Here is a 20,661-nt window from a genome sequence, read left to right on the forward strand (position 1 = left end):
AAACATTTATGTTCAGCATCCCTATACATATCTGGCCTAAGGGAGGAACCACCAATAACATGTTAAATGAACTTGTTATACCAATATAAAAACCAAAAATTAAAAAAAACCCACAAACTACAAAATATTATAAATATGAATATAAGAGTAGCTTCCAATAAAACAGTAAGATGAAGAGGCAACAATAGGAATATGGCTTTGTCATTATTCTTACTTTAAGTGGAGACACATTTGATGATCTCACTCCCCCTGAGCAAACAGGGAATATAAGAATATATCTGTCTGGGGCTGGCCCCGTGGCTTATGCGGTTAGAGCTCCATGCTCCTAACTCCAAAGGCTGCCGGTTCGATTCCCACATGGGCCAGTGGGTTCTCAACCACAAGGTTGCCAGTTCAATTCCTCGAGTCCCGCAAGGGATGGTGGGCAGCGCACCCTGCAACTAAGATTGAACATGGCACCTTGAGCTGAGCTGCCGCTGAGCTCCCGAATGGCTCGGTTGGTTGGAGTGTGTCCTCTCAACCACAGGTTGCCAGTTCGACTCCCGCAGGGGATGGTGGGCTGTGCCCCCTGCAACTAGAAAAAAACGGCAACTGGACCTGGAGCTGAGCTGCGCCCTCCACAACTAAGATTGAAAGGACAACTTGACTTGGAAAAAAGGCCCCAGTTCCCCAATAAAGTCCTGTTCCCCTTCCCCAATAAAATCTTAAAAAAAAAAAAAAAAAAGAATAGATCTGTCTGAATGATTTAGACAAGAGAACAAAGAAGCTTGAATATATGAGGAACATTTGCAGTGTATCCACATAACTGAGGTGACTACTGGAAATTGTGCTAAGTTAGTGAAAATTTTCACAAAGAGTTGGGTTTTATAACTTAGTGATGTTATTAATGACTCCATTACACAATGGTCAAAGATATTTTAAGCATTCATATTATAAAAAGTAATGGTGTCTGATACGTAGAATTATACATTCAGGACAGATGAAAAAAATCATCCCACTGTCGTTTCTTTGTGTATATAAACTTCAAAACTTACTAGATTCCACTGTCATCTGAAGCAAACTATCAATGACATTGGATAGGAGTCCTTTACTGGAGATTCGTAAATGATTTAATATTACCGGAACAGCTTGATACTCCAAAAACAAGACTTTTCCTTCATCAGTCTTCAAGTCCAAACAAAGAGAATCAAATGCCTGAGCCAGGTAGTCAGCTGAAAAACAATATGTAAAATCAATTTCCATTATCAGTAGTCTAGCTGGTAACCAGAAACAGAAGGTACAAAGGGAATGCTATCATTTTAACAAATTCATAAGAGAAACAAAAATTACATGACCAGAGAGTAAAGGCTAACTAGATATTTGCCCCCCTAAATAATTTGTTAGAATCTTAATGGGAGAAGAGGACTTACATTATGATTTATTCAGAATTTTCATACTTTAACATTGAAGTAACAATAAACCGCATTTTTTATATAAAGAAAGAAAATAATTGATATTTAATAGTAAATAGCACAAGTAATGTTTATTTTCCATATTTGATTATAACTACCACATGCTTCCAAAAATTTAAACAGCATTTGTATTTCAATCTTTACAATAGCTTTTGAGGTTATATTTTTTGTTGTTACTGCTTTCTAAGTGTTTACCTATTTCAAAATGTAACTATACAAACTTGCTGAATGGGTTTTAAACAAGGATTTCTGTCTCATAATAAAGATAAAACATTAACCACTTGAAGCCAACTTCGGAAGATTAGATATGCTCTGGTGTGTTACTTTTTGTGATATATCTGCCATTAAGAATGCCAACAAGATTTTTACCAAGGCCAATGCTATGATGGCACCTGCCAGATCAGAATCCCTGTAACTTTCTTAAAGATGTTCCACAGATGATTGGAAAGTTTGTAAAACCAGGATTAAGAAGCACTGATTTAACCAGAATCAATGCGGATGAGATATTCAGATACTTAATATCATTACACTTCAATACATCCAACAATTCATCACTACTCTTACGATTTTTACATTGTGCTTTTAAATGTACAATATCCCAGTTTTCTAAAACTTTCAACATACTACTCAAAGGAATAAAAAACTGTTCATGCTGCTAAAGTACTAGTGAGTTAATTTTTCTACTGAGAGTTTTGAAGTTTAAAGAATATTTATGAATGCCTTCAAAATATGACAGAATCACCCATTAAAAATGTACTGTCTTCAGCCTCATGTTGCATTTTTTCTTTATTTCGGCTTACATAAACTAAAGTAGTAATTAAGAACCCTACTTATTAAGAATGAGAAGCTGAGTAAAATTAAAATACATATAAAAGAATTTTGAGAAATTAAGATCTGTGCCTCTGGATCATTCCATTTTTACTTTTGGTAGAATTTAGTTCAAGGAACAGCGACATTATTGTACTTAATTTTTGTAGTTTAATAAAACATTTCAAATAAATGTGTATTTGGGTTAAGCAAAGTTGCTAGATTCTGTTCAGACTTGCCTTATTTAAAAACCTATCTGTAAGGCCACCTACTGTATTTGACACAAATTTTCACTTATTAATACATCATCTGAGATTTAAACAGGCTGAATGCTGATACAGCAAGCTTGCAAACTTAAAAAAAAAATGTCCTTTATTAATTTGGGGGGCAGGTGTAGAAAATAGTATTTGGTTATTTTTTTAAGAGGCCTTATCTTTCAGGGAGAATTAAAAATTATATCCTTATTTTAATTTCCCTAATAGTGAAGATTTTCTAAAAACAAGACCAATTTAATTTCCAAAAGTATTTTTAAAGTTTTAGTTACTAATTGTACCCAAACTGATTTATGTATATGCCATATTATTGAGTCTTTTTTAAATGTCCTGACATTATAACCTTTGCAATGTTTATCAAAAGTCAATCTGTTGATCTTAATCAGCATGAGACAGGTTTTCTACAACTTAAGTCTATATGTAGACAAAAAATTAGAAACTTTGCAGCAATTCCCATCAAAAGGTGAACTGGACTACCCATTTCTGAATCTGGGATAAGCTTGGGGCTTTAACCAATAGAACGCTGCAGAACAACACTTGGGTGTTAGAAGCCAGAGCCATGGGCTTCATGTGGCCAGGCCTCTTCCAGTCTCCAGCTGGGCAGTCTGACACCAAGTAAACAGACCCAGCTAACCTGCTTGAGCTTGAGAATGAGACTAAGCAGAGAGAGACCCCAGATATGTGAGCAAGCCCAATCGAGAACAGGGGAGCCCAGCCCAGCTCAAATTAGCTGAGCCCAAATTACCAACCCAAAGAAATTGTGAGCTAGCAAATATAATGGTTGTTGTTTTAAGCAATTAAGGATATAGTGATTATGCAACAACAGGTATCTAATGCAGTCTAATAGACCTCAATTCTGATCTCAAGTAAAACCAACTTGTAGAAGCTAAATAATAATAAATGGCGATGTTTATGATGACAGCAGGTAGTTTATTAGGAGCTTACTGTATGTCAGACTCTTCGTTAAAACTTCATGCTAATTTAATCTTAAAAAATATTTATTTTGTGGTGGAAAAACAGAAAAGGGACCTGTCCAATGTTACATAGCTAGTAATGGGGCTGGAATTCAAACCTTAGCTGTCTGACTCCAGAGCTGAAGTTCTTTACTGTATGACGAGGTCTGACAATTAAGTTCACTAAGTTGTTGCAATGATGTCACTGACCTTTTGTCTTTTTTTATATCAGAGGGATTATTCATTATGAATTTGCACCAACTGGACGAACAACTAACCAAGTTTACTATTTGGAAGTGCTGAAAAGGTTGCATGAGAGTTAGACGACCTGAACTTTTCACCAACAATTCATGGCTCTTGCATCACGACAATGCACCAGCTCACACCGCACTGTCTGTGAGGGAATTTTTAGCCAGTAAAGAAATAACTATATTGGAACACCCTCCCTACTCACCTGATCTGGCCCCCAATGACTTCTTTCTTTAGCCAAAAATAAAGGAAATATTGAAAGGAAGATATTTTGATGACATTCAAGACATCAAGGGTAATATGATGACAGCTCTGATGGCCATTCCAGAAAAAGTTCCAAAATTGCTTTGAAGGGTGGACTAGGCACTGGCGTTGATGCATAGCTTCCCAAGGGGAGTACTTCAAAGGTGACCATAGTGATATTCAGCAATGAGGTATGTAGTGCTTTTTCTAGGATGAGTTTACAAACTTAATTGTCCCATCTCATACACTGCCATCTTACCACCAAGTCAAAACTTCCTGTTATCTGAGCAGTAATTCCCTACATTTCTCTTGGCCTGAAGTTTAAGTTCATCATTTGCAAATATATAAATCTGCATAAATTTAGAGCTAAGCGGTTTTTTGTGTGTGTTTTTTTGGCAGTTTTATAACCTGTTTTAACTATCAGCAGTTAGTTCTCATCCACATTAACTGTTGGTAGATTTTTTTAAATGGTGACAGGTATATAGGTAACCAATGTATAGAGCTTATTTGGTCAATCTTCCTCCTCATTGCATTTTCTGGACAACCACACCCGGATGCGGTGTGGGACATTCCTTACTCCTCTGGCCCAGACAGCTTTGTTGAGTCTGGTGTCAGTGTGCACATCTGGGCTTTCCCTCTTCATGGCAAATTTCCAGATCTCTTTGAATGCCTGAGAGGCACCATTCTTGAAACTCACTCCATGGATGTGCTTGTGAATATTGATGGTGTATTCTCTGGTCATCATATTGTTGATGGCACAATGACCCTTTTTTGCGGAGGCCCTGCTGCGACCAAGTTGGAAGGCCAGGGCTAAGTACTGAGTAGGGCAGGGCAGTAGAACTAGCCCAGGTACACACATTTTAGAAAAAGAGTATATTTTAACTGAAAAAGAAGGAAGTTGTCCCTAAAACAAATAAATCAGATAAAATTCTTATGACCTTTTAATTGTCATCTTCACATAGATCAAATGAGTATGTACATATTGAAGGGTTTATTTTTTAAAATGTTTTCACATTGAGTCCCACATCTACATACTTATAATTGTTAATGACATATTACACTGTACTCGCCTCATGATATTAAGAACATGATTATTTGGGGTCAAGAAAGACCTGGGTCCCTAATATTTGCCTGACCCTCAGTTTGCTCTTCTGTAAAAATGACAATACCATTTACCTTGTAATGTTATCGTGGGTAATTTGAAATAACCAAGTGCCTAATTAGAAAAATGCCAGCAACAATGCAAGGACTCATTTAACCTTCATTTCCTTCACTATTCCAATTGTGGGTTTGTCAGTTATTTATCGTTTATCATTATTACAAATGGCACATTAACACCTTTGAACTTTTTTCCCTTTTGAATCATTTCCTTGCAATAAATCTTATTAATGGTTATGATACATTTCGTGGCTCCTGTAAGAATGTACTTCATAAATGATTATAATTTATAATACAATAAAAACTGTATCTGATTCTTCTCAGTGATACATCATATTAGATTATTTTCCTTTTGTGAATATAATGGATATGAGGCTGTATCTGACAGTTACATTTCATTTCAGCAATTCAGCATAGCATAGTGATTTAGAGTGCAGGCTTAACCTCTATGCCTCAATTTCCTTACTTATAAAATTGAGATGAACAATATTGATATCTCAAAAACTTGTAAGGATTAAATGAGTTAGTATATATAAAGTGTTCAGGCCATAACATAGTGCTGTATGTTTATTATTTCTTTGATTATTTCAAGAAGTGCATGCTCTTAAGAAGTCATACTGTGGGTCAAGAGGGTGGCTTTAGATATGGATAGAGCTGAGTTGAGCTGAGCTGAATCAGACGGTCAAATACTGGCTGTGTGACCTTGGCACAATTATCTAACCTCTGTAAATTAATCACCATTAATATGGGGATAATATTCAGAGATCATGTATAAAGAGCTTAGCATTATAATGTCAAATTCACATCAAGTATTATTATCTATATGAACAATCTATTTGCATTATCCATTCAATGGAAAACAGGTATTCTTATAGATCTATATACTGTCAACCGCAGGTCGTACTACCAATTCAACACCAACAGGAGTCCTCATTTTGGGGTATAGTGAGGGGAGACTTTACTCAGTGCAAACAGGTCAACTGTGAAACAGGTCAATGGTGATACAGCTCAATTATGACAGCACAGTTGTGGAACAGCTGAGGCGAAGGCGACCTCGGTGTTAGAGCTCTGCTCTGCTCCAGCTCCAGGTCTGATGTTGCCACTCCAGCCAGGGAAACAGTCTTCAATGGAAACTGAAAATGTGCTCTGCTGAAACAGAGGTGAAGCTGACTTATATAGAGTTCCCACCCCCAGTCCCTGATTGGTCTGTTTTCATGCAAATAATTACTCCAAATCCTGACAGTCTGGTCCAAAAGGCACTGTTCTGACTGGTTGGAATGGCTGTTCTGATTGGTTAGTAAAGATGCAAATGAGGACATAGCTGCACGACTCTGATTGGATGGGGAAAGTCTCAGCACTATTGGTCAAGTTTTGATCACAGGAGCTCTCTTACAAGGATGAACTCAGCAGGAACCCAGTTCAGGAGGCTTGGCTGCTCAGACTGTGGCTTTTCACTGAAATACAGAGGGCATTAGAGGCCTCTGTCAACAATGGCTGCTAGACTATTGGCCTGTATGTGGGCCCGATAACCAGAAGGAGTCCTTCTTGGCAGGCATATTATTCTTGGGGTCAACAATGTAGTTGAGTTAAACATTTATTATGTGTATTATCTAACATACTTACATATCTTGTCTACTCAATTTGTCAATCTTGTAACTAATACTTCTATTTTAAAAATAAGAAATATCGTTTTACTAAAGTTAAGACAAGTCTATTGTTCTAAGAGTTTTTGTTGTTTAAATTTCCATTTCTTCCAGAATATGTTGCAGTGCATGGTAAGAGAGTCTATTCAAATTTTTTCTCCATACTGAGAATCATTTCTCCTAATGGTATTTACCAGATGTCTTTTTCCTTTCTTGGCTCTTGGGTTGCTCTCCTGTGTCCAGATTACAGGCATATTTCATTTTATTGTGCTTTGGTTTATTGTGCTTCACAGATGTTGCATTTTTTTTTACAAATTACAGGGCACTGTTATTATGACTTGCTTTATTGTGATACTCGCTTTACTGCAGTGGTCTGGAACTGAACCTGCAATATCTCCGCGGTATGTTTGTATATAAATTAAGACCCAATAGCCTTCTTTCGACCCTCTACCCTACTGCACTTCTCTGGGGCATCTGACAATGAAGGCAGAAAACACAAGGTCAAAAAGGAATCAGTTGATCAGCTTTGGAATTTGATACCATGTGAATTTGGAGCTAGTCACCTTTCTTAACATTTTCTCTCCCTGAAACATGGAGATAGGGAAAGTGTTCCTTAGGATAATGATCCGCTCTCTCATACTCTTTAAACAGTAGCACACTATCTAAACTTCTAGTGTGTCGTCAATTATAAGATGAAGCAGAATGAAATATTTACAATCTACTCACCCATTAGATTCTAAGGTCTTTGAGAGCAGGGACTGTCTTCTGATTCTTTCTATATCTTTAAAAAAGTGACTTGCACGAGGAAGTAATTAAACTCATTAATTGAGTAAGTGTATATGAAGTACCAATTTTGTGTCATTTCTGGATTTGTTATTCCTATTATTCTATTTTGATGTTTTAAATCAATGTTACTCATTTTTTATTATGTATCACGATTGTTTAAAATCTAAGGCAAGCCTCTGCCCTAGTGTTGCTGTTTTACTTATTTGTGTTAAATTATCATATTCATTATAAATATTTTTTTCAAATGAACTTTCCTACTGCTTTCTCAAATTATACAAACTATATTGTAATTTTAATTGGTATTACTACATTAAGCCACTTGGGGTAAGTTTTTCATACACTTGATCTTCCCTAGTAAGAAGAATGAAAGCCCTTTATTTCTGCCATTTAACTTCAGCAATAATCTTTATTAACCTGCTCATTCATCCATTATTTACCCATATCTTTATGCCCTGTTATATTTCACAAAATCCATGTAATCTAATACGGATATCATATTAGATTAATATCCAGATTTTACATTTTTTGTTTTGCTTACATGAACAAGATTTCCTTATCCACATATATTATGACTGCTTATCACTGATAGTCCTAGTAGACTATAGTCATAGATAGTCACAATAGTATTCAAAGTCAAAAGATTTTTATGAATTTCCTCTGGAGCATGACTCCCATTCATTAGGGCTCCACACTCATGACCTAAGCACCTTCCAAAGGCCCTCCTCTTAATACCATCATCTCTGGGGAGTAGGATTTCACCACACGAATTGGGGGAGGTGGGACACACACAAATATTCAGACAACACATTATATTAAATACATTTCTTGGCCAGTTTCTTTGAATGTCCTCAATTTATAGAGTATCCATGAATTAAAAGTTTTCTCTATTCCTTTCTAATATGCATCCTTCGTTTTTTTATGGCTCATTGTAGATGGTCATTATGTCCAATGCTGTACTGCACAGAAGCGGTGACAGGGAGCACCTAATTCCCTCCTGTTTTATTTCTCTATTTCATTAGTTTTATCAGTAACGATTGTTATATTTTATCAACGTAATGCCTACTGACATGGGGTGAACTTTATTTGAGGCTAATACCCCCTTCTCATAAATGACTTTTGAAACAGTTACCACCCTATTTGTTATAACTTTGAAAACCATAACTATAAGGAAGAAAATAACTAAGAAGCCAGAGTTAGAGTTTTCGGGGTTTTTTCTTAAATTCCATATAATTAGGAGTAACAAAATAGAACATACTCAACAAAAGTAGTCAAATAAATTACTACCATAGCCCACTTAAAAAAAAACAATGAGTCTGAGTTACATAATTGAACAAACAGGAAAGATAGATCGATGGTATATTTATTATTGTTTGACTACAGTGGTATGACTTACCTTACAAAAATTCTCATATTTAATAATCCAAAATAACTACTTATTACCTGTATACCAAAACTGTATTAAAAATGGCCAACTTTGATCAAAACACTTTTTAATTCATTCATTTCCTTATTCACTATTATACATCAAGCACTGTGCTAGGTGCAGGGGGATACAATGGTAAAAAGGCAATTTTTTTCCTTAGGCAACTTACAAACTAGTGCAGAGATTGACAAACTTTTTTTGTAAAGGGCCACATACTACTATTACAGGCTTTGGGAGGGCGGGGGCAATACAGTCTCTTTGGCCAGCTACTCAACTCTTTTGTTGTAAGGCAAAATCAGTCAGAGACAATAAGTAACAAAGGAGCATGGATGTGTTCAAATAAAACTTTATTTCCAAAAAGGTGGTGAGCCAGATTTGGCCCATGGGCTAGGTTAGTAGAAAATAATTAACTAGCAATTTCAATACTGTATGGTAAATGCAGTGACAGTGGTAGAAAAGGTTGTTATGGAACATGATTTAAGAGAATCAACATAGACTTCTGGGATAGGACAACAATCTAACTGATGACTCTGTTTTCTCAAATTCAGCAAATTAAAGTAGTTTTTATAATGTGCTACCATTATAGAACAACTTAAAATTTCATTCTGAAAACGTAAAACATATTTGACTATGTAAGAATTGCTTCATTATATAGTATTCCCTTCTAGTTGTTTATGAAAAATTGTGCCACAAGCACATTTGAAAACTTACCTTGAGTGACTGTTTTGAGAACAATTAACGTTGATAAAAATCTCAGTGGTAAATTGGAACTCTTAAAGAAAGCAGCTGTCTTTGGTTTATTCTCCACAGAATGTTCTAAATAATTATTCTGAGTTCTCTTAGTTACCACTCCTTTGAATATGTCTTCACCCAGTCTCCTCAATGTTGATGTCATAGTTGAATGCTGTTAAAATATGTTAGTATATTTATTCATGTTCAGAAAAATATAATTTTAAATGCTACAATCAAATATATAAACTAAAGATAAGTCAATTTTTTACTAACTGAAATAAAATGGAGGTGAAAATATGCAAGACTGGAAAGTAATAATTTTACAATCAACTTTAAAAAATTATTTATCACTATATATTTTTCTAAAAGAAATGGGCAGTCTACCAGAATTAGGAAATTGGAGACAGTAATTTTCTAAGAATAAAATTAGGAGGAGAATTGAGACAAAATTCAATTTCAAAACATTTAGGAACATAAGATCATGATATAGTTCTGGCACAGAGAAATCAAAGGAACAGAGATAGACTCTACAGGTTCTTCACTGCTCCATTACTGATAAATGGCTTATCAGGTATATCTTACAGTGTTAGTGTATGAAGTGATCATCTAGGGCCTTACAGCTCAGGATGATTGTAAACGTCACAATGATTTTGATAACTTTTAATAATTTCAGAAGAATAAAATACTGGGTTAGAATAATTAATAATCCTCGTGGCAAATAAATCTAAAACAAGAAAATGGGCAAAACAGAATACCTCTAAAATCATATAGGCTCTTAAGGTATTCCACATACATGTTAAGAACCAAATAAAGGGATACCATTTCAAACTGCTACAGATGAGAGTGCTTATGCCAGACTTAGAAATAACTTAAATTTTTTTTATTCTGACCCAAACCCATCTCACTGAGTTTTATAACAGTTTACCACCTTATGGAAATTTGTGGCCATTTGGTACCCAAATCAGTATTGATCTTGCAATGTGGATAACAAATACTGGCTTTACAATTTCTGCATATGAAATTAGAGACAGATATATTCAGACTTTATGGGAATCAAAGGCCAAATGGCTGGGTGGTGAGTGGCACAAGCAGTGCAATCTAATTTAAATATTGTCAATAGCTTTTAATATCATCAGGAAAAGATAGTACATATGTGTTTTAAAAGATTTCTGTAAAAAGATAATAGAAGAAAATGTTTCAAAATTCTACTTAGTATAACTTTGACAGAATGATAAGATTAAGGGAAATTTGCTTATTTAAAAAAGTTATAATGCTTTATACTACCCTTTATAATGGAAAATACACTCTTATTTTTTAAAACATATGTTGACAATATTTCCCCTTAAGCAAAGGAGAAGAAGGAAAAAATATCACAAAAGTATCATTTTTTATTGTTACTGAACCTTCACCAAAGGACACTGAAATCTTTGCTGAAACCAATTGGGTGCTGACTTTTTCATACTTCATTCACAGTATGATACATGATTTTCCTACTTGTATTATTCATCTTTACCAAGATTTGAATTAAAACATTAGCATCAAACCTTTTTTCCAGGAGGCAAAACATGTCAAACATAACTTAGACTCCCAAATTTAACACGTTTTTAAAAGTAAAAATAAAAAACTTCTGGCTATAAGATGTAGTATGTGTACTTTTCCTTAGTCTTCCTGCTCTAAGGACAACTAAAACTCCTAGACATCATATAGAAAACAAACATAACATGAATCCAAAAGGTGAAGAGAAAGAAAGGAGACTGGCTAGGTACCTGGAGACCCAACATGGCAATAAGTTCTCTGAGTTTCCTGATGCCTCATATTTCCTGGTCTTGGAGCTGAAAAAGCTGGCAACCTGAAAATGCCAAACTGCAGATAAAAAAGTACCAACAAAAGGTTGCTCTCTCTAGCCAAAGGACTAGGAAAAGGGCAGCAATGCAAGACAAAAACACCTTTAGACAAAACCATGTTCCAGCCAAATACCACAGAAAACTCTGTGGCTCAGACGAGCAAAAGTCCTAAGAAGAGCCTACACTTCCACCTCACCAAGAGGTAAGGAGGTATCAGTAAAGGCCATGTGGGAAGTAGTAATGAGGCACTCTTATCCCTCCCAGTTAGGGTGGTATCAGTGGAGGCCTAGTGGGGAGCCAAAATTCTCTCCCACCCACCCTCAGATATCAAAAAAAGCTGGTGGGGAACCTGGACGTCTACCTCACTGGGAAATAAAGAGGAGGCACCCCCTCTGCCCTTTCCTCTGCCAGGGAAGTGTCAAAGAAAGCCAGATAAAACAAAATGTTTAGTAAGATCCAGAGTATTATAACAGAATACCAAAATGCCCAGTTTTCAATTAAAAAAAAAAAATCACTAATTACATCAAGAACCAAGATCTCAAACTGAATGAAAAAAGAAAAACAATAGCTGTCAACACCAATATGACCAAGTTGTTAGAATTATCGACAATCATTTTAAAGCAGTCATGATAAAATGAGAAATTATACTTTTAAATAAAAATTAGAAAATCTTATCAACGAATTAGAAAGTTTTACCAAAGAAAATATAGAGAAAAACCAAATGGAAATTTTGTAAATGAAATTACAATAACCAAAATTAACAATTCAGTGGACAGCCTCAACTGCAGAATGGAGAGAATAGAGGAAATAATTAGTTAACTGAAAATAAAGCAACAGATAGCACTCAATCTGAACAACAGAAAAAAAAAATTGGGGGACAAAATTAAACAGAGCCCAAGGATTTAACAAAAGATTTCATAATCACGCTGATCAGAATCCTAAAAGAAGGAAAATCAGGTTGGGCTGAAAAAATGCTTGAAGAAATACTGACTGACAACTTCCCAGATTAAATAATAATAGTAATAATACACACAGACACACACACACAATGGAGAGAGAGAGAGAGAGAGAGAGAGAGAGAGAGAGAGAGAAATTGAAGAAGCTGACCAAACCCAAACAGGATAAATCCAAAGAGATCAACAAGGCACATCATAGCCCAACATATGAAAATTAAAGAAAAAAGGAAATTGAGAGTAGTGATAGAGAACTTAACATATATGGGGGAAGCAATTCAAATGACAGTGGATTTCTTATCACAAACCATGGAAGTTGGCTAAAATCAATTGTCAATTGGCACATTTTTCAAGCATTGCAAGAAAAAACACTGTCATTCCAGAATTTGATACCCAGTAAAAATATCCTTCAGGAATAAAGGGGAAATCAGGACATTGTAAGATGAAGAAAAACTAAAACAATTTGTCATCAGCAGACCCAATCTGAAAGACTGCCTAAGGGAAGTTCTCTAAATAAAAATGAAACAATAAAAGGAAACTTGAACATCAAGAAGGAAGGGAGAGAGAAAACAGCAAAAATGTGGATAAATACAATAGACTTTCCTTCTCTTCTTGAGTTTCATGTTTGACAGTTGAACAAAAATGATAACATTGTCTAATTTGGTTCTAAATATACCCAAAGGAAATATTAACACAACTATAGTATAGAAAGTGAGGTTAAGGGTTGAAAAGGAGGCAAGGTTTCTATATTCCACTTGAACTAATAATATGACAACACCAGTAGAGTATAACAGGTTACTTATATACAATGTAATACCTAGAAGAACTACTAAAAAAAGCTGTGCAAACAAACAGATATACTCAAAATTCTATAGATAAATCAAAATGGAATTCTAAAAAATGTTCAAGTAACCCAGAGGAAAGCAGGAAAAAGAAACCAGAGAAACGAAAAACAGAGACAAAAAGAACAGTAAACAAAAAATAAAGTTAACAGACTTAACCCTAAATACACCGTGTTTCCCGGAAAATAAGACCAAGCCGGAAAATCAGCTCTAATGCGTCTCTTGGAGCAAAAATTAATATAAGACCCAGTCTTATTTTACTATAAGACCGGGTATAACATCATATCGTATCAGATCATACCATATCATATCACATAATACTGGGTCTTATATTAGTTTTTGCTCCAAAAGACGCAAAAGAGCTGATTGTCTGGCTAGGTCTTATTTTCAGGGAAACATGGTATCAAACAAAAATGAGGTTAACAGACTTAACCCTAAATATATCAATAACTACATCAAATATAATGTAGTTCTATATTCTAAATAATGCCCTAAATACACCAATTAAAACAAATAACTGGACAAAGTTGATTAAAGAACATAAACTAGCTATCTGCTATCTACAAAAAACTCATTTCAAATATTATAATGTAAGCAGGTCAAAATGAAAAGAATGGAAACAAACATCATGAATTAAATGAATGCAGAAGTGGCTCTATCAATATCAAAGAATAGACCTCAAAGTGAAGAAAATTACCAGGGACAGAGAGGCACATTATATAATGATAAAAGAGTCAATCCACTAAGAAAACATAACAATCTTAAATGCATATGCACCAAGAAACAGAGTTGCAAAACATGTGAGGCAAAAATTGATAAAAAGCAACAGGAGAAATATAGGAATCCATAATTATAGCTGAAGATGTCAACATCCCTCTCTGAACAATTGATACAACAACTAGACAGAATCTTAGCAAGGCTATAAAACAACTCAGCATCATCAACCAGTAGGATCTAATCGACATTTATAGAACACTCCAAACAGCAACAGCAGAATACACATCTTCAGCAAAAACAATGAACAATACAACCAAACTAGAAAAACAATAGGATAACAGAAAGATTATAACAAACTTCTAAATAATACATGGGTGAAAGAGGAAGTCTCAAAGGAAATTTTAAAAAATATATTAAATTTAAATGCAATATATTATATTAAATATATTAAATATTTAAATATATTAAGATGAAATGCAACATACCAAAATTAACTTAAATTACACTTAAATTAAAATTAAAAGCTCTGCAAAAGAACCCATTAAGAGGAAGAAAAGATAAGCTACAGAGAAGAAGATATTGCCAAACCACATATCCAACAAAAGACTAGTATATAAAACATATAAAGAACTCTCAAATCTCAAGAACAGAAAACAAGCATTCCAATTAGAGAAAGGACAAAAGACATGAACAGACATTTCACTGAAGGGGATATGCAAATGGAAAGCAAACACGTGAAAAGATATGATTAGCCATTAGCGAGATGCAAAATTAAAAATCAGAAAACACAACACACCTATCAGAATGGCAAAAGTGAAAAATAGTGACAATACTAAAATGGTGATGACATGGAAAACTAGAGCATTCATATTGTTGGTGAGAATGTAAAACTCTGAAAGTCTGGCAGTTTCCTTAAAAATTAAACAGTTACTATACAACAACTGTACCCTTGGGCATTTATCCCCCGACATAAAAACTTAATTTTATACAAAAACCTGCACATGAATGTTTACAGCATCAGTAACAGCCAAAAAAATGGCTTCCTTTAACCATGAATGGTTAAACAAAATGTGGTCCATTTGTATCATGGAATACTACTCATCAATAAAAAGGAATGAACTACACAATCTAAGTGAATTTCCAGAGAATTATGCTAAGTGAAAAATAGCCAATCACAAAGGATTGCGTATTGTCTAATTACATTAATATAACATGCATGAAATGATAAAATTATAGAACTGGAAGTAGAGGTTGCAGGGGTTAAAGAGGGCAAGGCAGGAGGAAAGTGGGTGTGGTTATAAAAGGGGAACATGAGGAATTCTGTTTACTGGTTGGTCAGGATGTAAGCAGCTTGGAAGTTGTCATTCCGTTCTAACAAGTAAAAAGGTGAACTGAAAAATTGACAACCTTTCTTAAATCCAACAAAGAAGTGAGATCACAGAGCAAACCACCACCCCAAAATTTGTAAGGACAAACACAGAGATGTATAATATGCTAGAGCAGAAACCCATGAGCTAAAACTTCTGGGGGAACTGGTACCAGGGTAGGAAAATCTGAACTGCAGCTGCAAATTGCTGGAGGCCCAATGTGAACAAGTCTGAGAGTTAAAAACGCTGGTCAGAGCCAGTCATAGGGGAGTTCACAAATTTTGTTAGCTTTAGCTCCAGGAGTTCTAACAACTTCTTACACTGAAAACTGAAGAAAAATCCCCTCAAGCTTCAAATAGAGGGAAGGAAAAAGTAACCATTTTGAAATATACCACAACAGTTTGTTGTTCTTAACAAGATTTGTCCTAAGAGAAACTATTTTACCAGAGCCTAATCTATTGGAGTTTAAACCATCGAGGGGATGGGAAATACCAAATTCTAGCCTGCTCTAGCTTTCCACCTGGGAGAGGGGAAATATCCAACTCCAGCAAACTCTGGCAATCCAGTCCCACCTTAGGGGGAGAAACACTGAGAAGCACTTGTAAAGTTCACAACACAGGGACACAAGCTCACTAAAAGACTGAGACTTAATCATTCGACTATAGAACACTTCCCCTTCCCACACATCCTACCACCAAATTACTAAAGGCCTATTTGCATCAGTTCCTTTCACACTGAACATCATGTCCACATAGAAAGACAAAAATACACAACCTCGAAAGACAGAGCAAGCATCAGAATCAGACTCAAATATGGCAGAAATAATGGACGAGTAAGACTGGGAATTTAAAACAATGATGATTCATATGCTAAGAGCTCTAATGAAAAAAGTAGACAACATAAAAGAACAGATGAGTACTATAACCAGAAAGACGTAAATCCTAAGAAAGAATCAAAAGAAATACTATCAATCAAAAACAATTTAAAAAAAGAATGCCTATAATGGGTTCATTAGTAGACTGGACATGGTTGAAGAAATAATCTCTATGCATGATTAAATGTCAATAGAAACTTCAAAACTGAAAAGCAAAGAGAACAGACTGGAAAAAAAATTAACCTGAACATCCAAAAATTATGGGATAATTATAAAAGGTGTAGCTAACATATAGGTAATGGAACTATGGGAAAAGAGAGAAAGGAACAGAAGAAATATTTGAAGCAATGACTCAGAATTTCTCCCCAATTCTTTGTTAGAAACAAAACCACAGAACCAAGAAGCTCAGAGAATACCATGGAGGATAAATACCAACGTGTGATGAAAAAATACAGTGAATGTTTAAATAAATAAAAAAAATTTATTACAGTAAAAGCCACATTACCATTAATTCCCCTCAAAATACTTCCCCTCATTTCGAACACACTTATCCCATCATTCTTGCCACTTTCTGAAGCAGTTCTGGAAGTCCTCTTTTGTGAGTGTCTTTAGTTGCACTGTCATGGCTGCTTTGATGTCTTGAATTGATTCAAAACGTTTACCTTTCATGGTCATTTTGACTTTGGGGAAGAGCCAGAAGTTGCACAGTGCCAGCCGATGAATAAGGTAGATGAGGACACACCGTAATGTTTTTATTTGACAGAAACTGCTGTTACCAGAAGCGATGTGTGACACGGAGCGTTGTCATGATGGAGGATGAAACTGTTTGCCCATTTCATATTAATGCATTGTTCGTGAGCTATGATTTACAGCACACTTTAAAACACACCTTCTCTCAACCATAGCTCACACCTGACTGACTGCATTGAACAAACTGAAACTTGTCACACACTGTTACTACGGTTTGACATGCTGCTCCCCATACTGAGATCCCTGCCTTTCTCTTGGATGTCATTCGGCAGCAGCATTCACTGTATTTTCTATCACACCTCGTAGCAAAAAACCCCTCAGTACCCTACACTAAGGCATATCATATTCAAACTACAGAAAATAAAAGATAAAGAAAAAAGTCCTGATAGAAACCAGAGGAAAAAACAGCTTACATATAAAGGAGCAAAGATAAGAACTGCACCCAACTTCTCAAAAGCCTGTAACATGAAGAGAGCAGAATTAATATTTAAAGTGCTGAGAGAAAAAACAAAAAACCCAGTAACCTAGAATTCTATATACTGTGAAATTATCTGTCAAAAATGAAAGAGAAATGTTTTCACAGACCAACAAAAATTGACGGAATTTATTACCTAGACCTGCCTTGCAAGAAATGCTTATAAAAATTATTTACAGAGAAGAAAAATTATTATACAGCTTAGAAACTCGGATATAAAGGGCATTAGAGAAGGAATAAATACAGCTAAATTAAAAACTTTTATTTTTCTTATTAATTGATCTAAGAGATAACAGTTTGTTGAAAATAACAGCAACAATGTATTCAATTATATATGAGTGTGTGTATATACATATAAATGCTTATGTATGCTTATATATAAGTGAAATAAATGGCAGCAATAATACAAGGGAATGAGGGAGAGGAGAAAGGAATTACGAATATTTTGTTATTACAAAGTAATCACACTATATGTAAAGCTGTAGAGTGTAATTTGAAAGTGGACTCAGATTAGTGGTAAAAGTATAGTGAAAACTCTAGGTTAACTACTAAAAGTGTAAAAAAAGAAGTACAATTGATATACAAAGAAAGGAGGGAAAGTACAATTATATAAAATGTCCAATTAAAACCACAAAAGGCAAGAAAAGAGTGGAAGAACAAAACAGGACCAAAGTATAATGTCAGTGAATACAAAACAGTCAACCACTATGGTAGATATCAATAATCCAATGATATTAAATCACTGTAAATAACAACAGTCAAAATATACCAATTAAAAGAGACTGTAAGAGTGAATCAAAATACAAGACCCAAGTATACACTGTCTATAAGAAACTCACTTTAAATATAAAGACACATACAGATTAAAAGTAAATAGATAGAAAGATATGCCACGCTAACACCAATCAAAGGAAAGCTGGAATCACTGTATTAATTTCAGACAAAACAGACTTCAGAGCAAGGAAAGTTACCAGGGAAAAGAGGGGAACCACATAAGGACAAAAGGGTCAATTCTCCAGAAACACAAAACCATACCTTGGGCACGGTGATCACTTTTTAGCTACAACACTAAAGGCATGGTCCATGAAAAATAACTGATAAGTTGGACTTCATTAAAATTAAAAACTTCTGCTCTATGAAAGACACTGTCAAGAGAATGAGAAGATAAACCACAGACTGGAGGAGAAAATACTTGCAAAAGACATATCTGATAAATGACTGTTATCCAAAATGTAGAAAGAATTATAAAAACTCAACAATAAGAAGACAAACAACCCAATTAGAAAATAGGCAAAGGACCTGGACACATCACCAAAGAAAATATACAGGTGGCAAATAAGCCATCTGTTGTGCATATGAAAGGATGCACAACAGTATATGTCATTAGGGAATTGTATATTAAAATAACAATGAGCTACCACTACACACCAATTAGAATGGCCCAAACCCAAACACTGACAACACCAAATGTTGACAAGGATGTGAAGCGACAGAAACTCTCAGTCTTTTCTGCTGGAAATGCAAAATGGCACAGCCACTTCAGAAGGTAATTTGCAGTTTCTTAAAAAACTAAACATACTCTTAACATACCATCCAACAAATGTGCTCCTTGGTATTTACCCAAAGGAACTGAAAACACGTCCACACAAAAACCTGCCCATGGATATTTACAGCATCTTTATTCAAACTTGCCAAAACTTGGAAGCAATCAAGATGTCCTTCAGTAGGTGAATGGATAAATAAACTACGGTATATTGAGAAATGAAATGTTATTGTTAAGTGAAAGAAGCCAATCTGAAAAGGCTATATACTCTATGATTCCAACTACATGACATTCTGTAAAAGGCAAAGCTACGAAGACAGTAAAAGGAGTAGTGGTTTCCAAGGTGTGAGGGAGGCATGAATGGGCAGAACACAGAGGATTTTGAGGGCAAACTTTTAGTATCAAATTATTCTGTATAATACTATAATGGTGGTTACATGCCATTATATATTTGTCAAAACCCACAGAGTATAAAACACCAAGAGTGAACCCCAATGTAAACTATGAATTGGGGGTGATAATGATGTGTCAATGTAGGTTCATAGATTGTAAAAAATGTTCTCCTTTGATGCTGGATGTTGTAGTGGGGGAGGCAGGGAGTGTGCAGGAAATCTATGAGCTCAATTTTGCTGTGAACCTAAACCTGCTCTAACAAATGAAGTCCTCATATTAAAAAAAAATGAGGAATCTTTATGGTGATGGAACTGTTCTGTTAACTTGACTATATCAATGGCAACATCGTGGCTGTAATATTGTACAAGTTTTTCAAGATATTACCACTGGGAGAAACTAAGTGAAGGATACAAGTGATCTATTATTTCTTATGACTATAAGTGAGTCTACAATTCTCTCAAACAAAAAGCTAAATTTTTTTAAAAAGTACATGCAATTAGACAATTGTTAAAAACTAAAATATTCGGGATCTCCATCAATAAATGTTGAGTAAGTGAATGCTAGAGAGGCTAGAATGCTACTTTCCACTAGAAAAAGCAGATGTAGGCTCGCAGTCCTGAGGAGGATGCTGAATATATTTGAAGACAACAAAAATAAACTATAAATTATCTGAAGGAAAATGAGAATATTTGGAAGGAAGATAAAACAAAGCGTCACTCAACTTTGTGAGTCTAACCTCTTTGTTGCTGAAAGCAAGCATTCAGCTAAGCATTTTCAGAAACCATTGTACAAATAGCAAAATCAAACAGACTATAAAAAGAAGACAGTGACATTAACCGATCTGATAATTCATATACCTTTGTTTGGTATATGCATACACACTCGCACAAATACTCACGTACATACCCATATGCACCATAGAGGCAAAATATTTAGGAGGATATCAACTCAGGAAAGATGTTTTTCCTTAACCTCAGTCATCACACCACCCAGTCACTGACGGTTAATGCTACTTAATTGGTACTGCACCCAGAGGTTTAACTGTGTGCTTCCTAAGTTCCACGGGACCAAGATTTAAACTACCTGAGCACAAATTTGTTCTTTTCTAACCAAATGAAAGCTGTAACAGCATTTATCAATAGCAACTGGGGGAAATTTTTTTTTTTTTTTACAAACCTACAATTCA

General features: G+C 35.0%; 1 protein-coding gene and 1 pseudogene across 6 annotated transcripts in view; both read right to left on the reverse strand.

Moving 5' to 3' along the window:
- Positions 1-20,661, reverse strand: part of CCDC138 (coiled-coil domain containing 138) — a 68,023-nt gene that overhangs the window by 12,227 nt on the left and 35,135 nt on the right. For 5 of the 6 annotated variants that reach the window (XM_074332315.1, XM_019715019.2, XM_019715018.2 and 2 more), the window contains 2 exons: positions 9,697-9,889; positions 1,035-1,211 (listed from right to left, as the gene is read on the reverse strand). The exons of the other annotated variant lie outside the window; for it this stretch is intronic. In XM_074332315.1, the coding sequence (XP_074188416.1) occupies positions 1,035-1,211; positions 9,697-9,889 (370 nt within the window). The remainder of the gene's footprint in view (positions 1-1,034; positions 1,212-9,696; positions 9,890-20,661) is intronic. 6 annotated transcript variants of the gene reach the window in all.
- LOC109436439 (large ribosomal subunit protein eL31) lies at positions 4,403-6,233 on the reverse strand (annotated as a pseudogene).

The sequence above is a fragment of the Rhinolophus sinicus genome, linkage group LG05 (genome assembly GCF_036562045.2).
Source record: "Rhinolophus sinicus isolate RSC01 linkage group LG05, ASM3656204v1, whole genome shotgun sequence".
Lineage (NCBI taxonomy): Eukaryota > Metazoa > Chordata > Mammalia > Chiroptera > Rhinolophidae > Rhinolophus > Rhinolophus sinicus.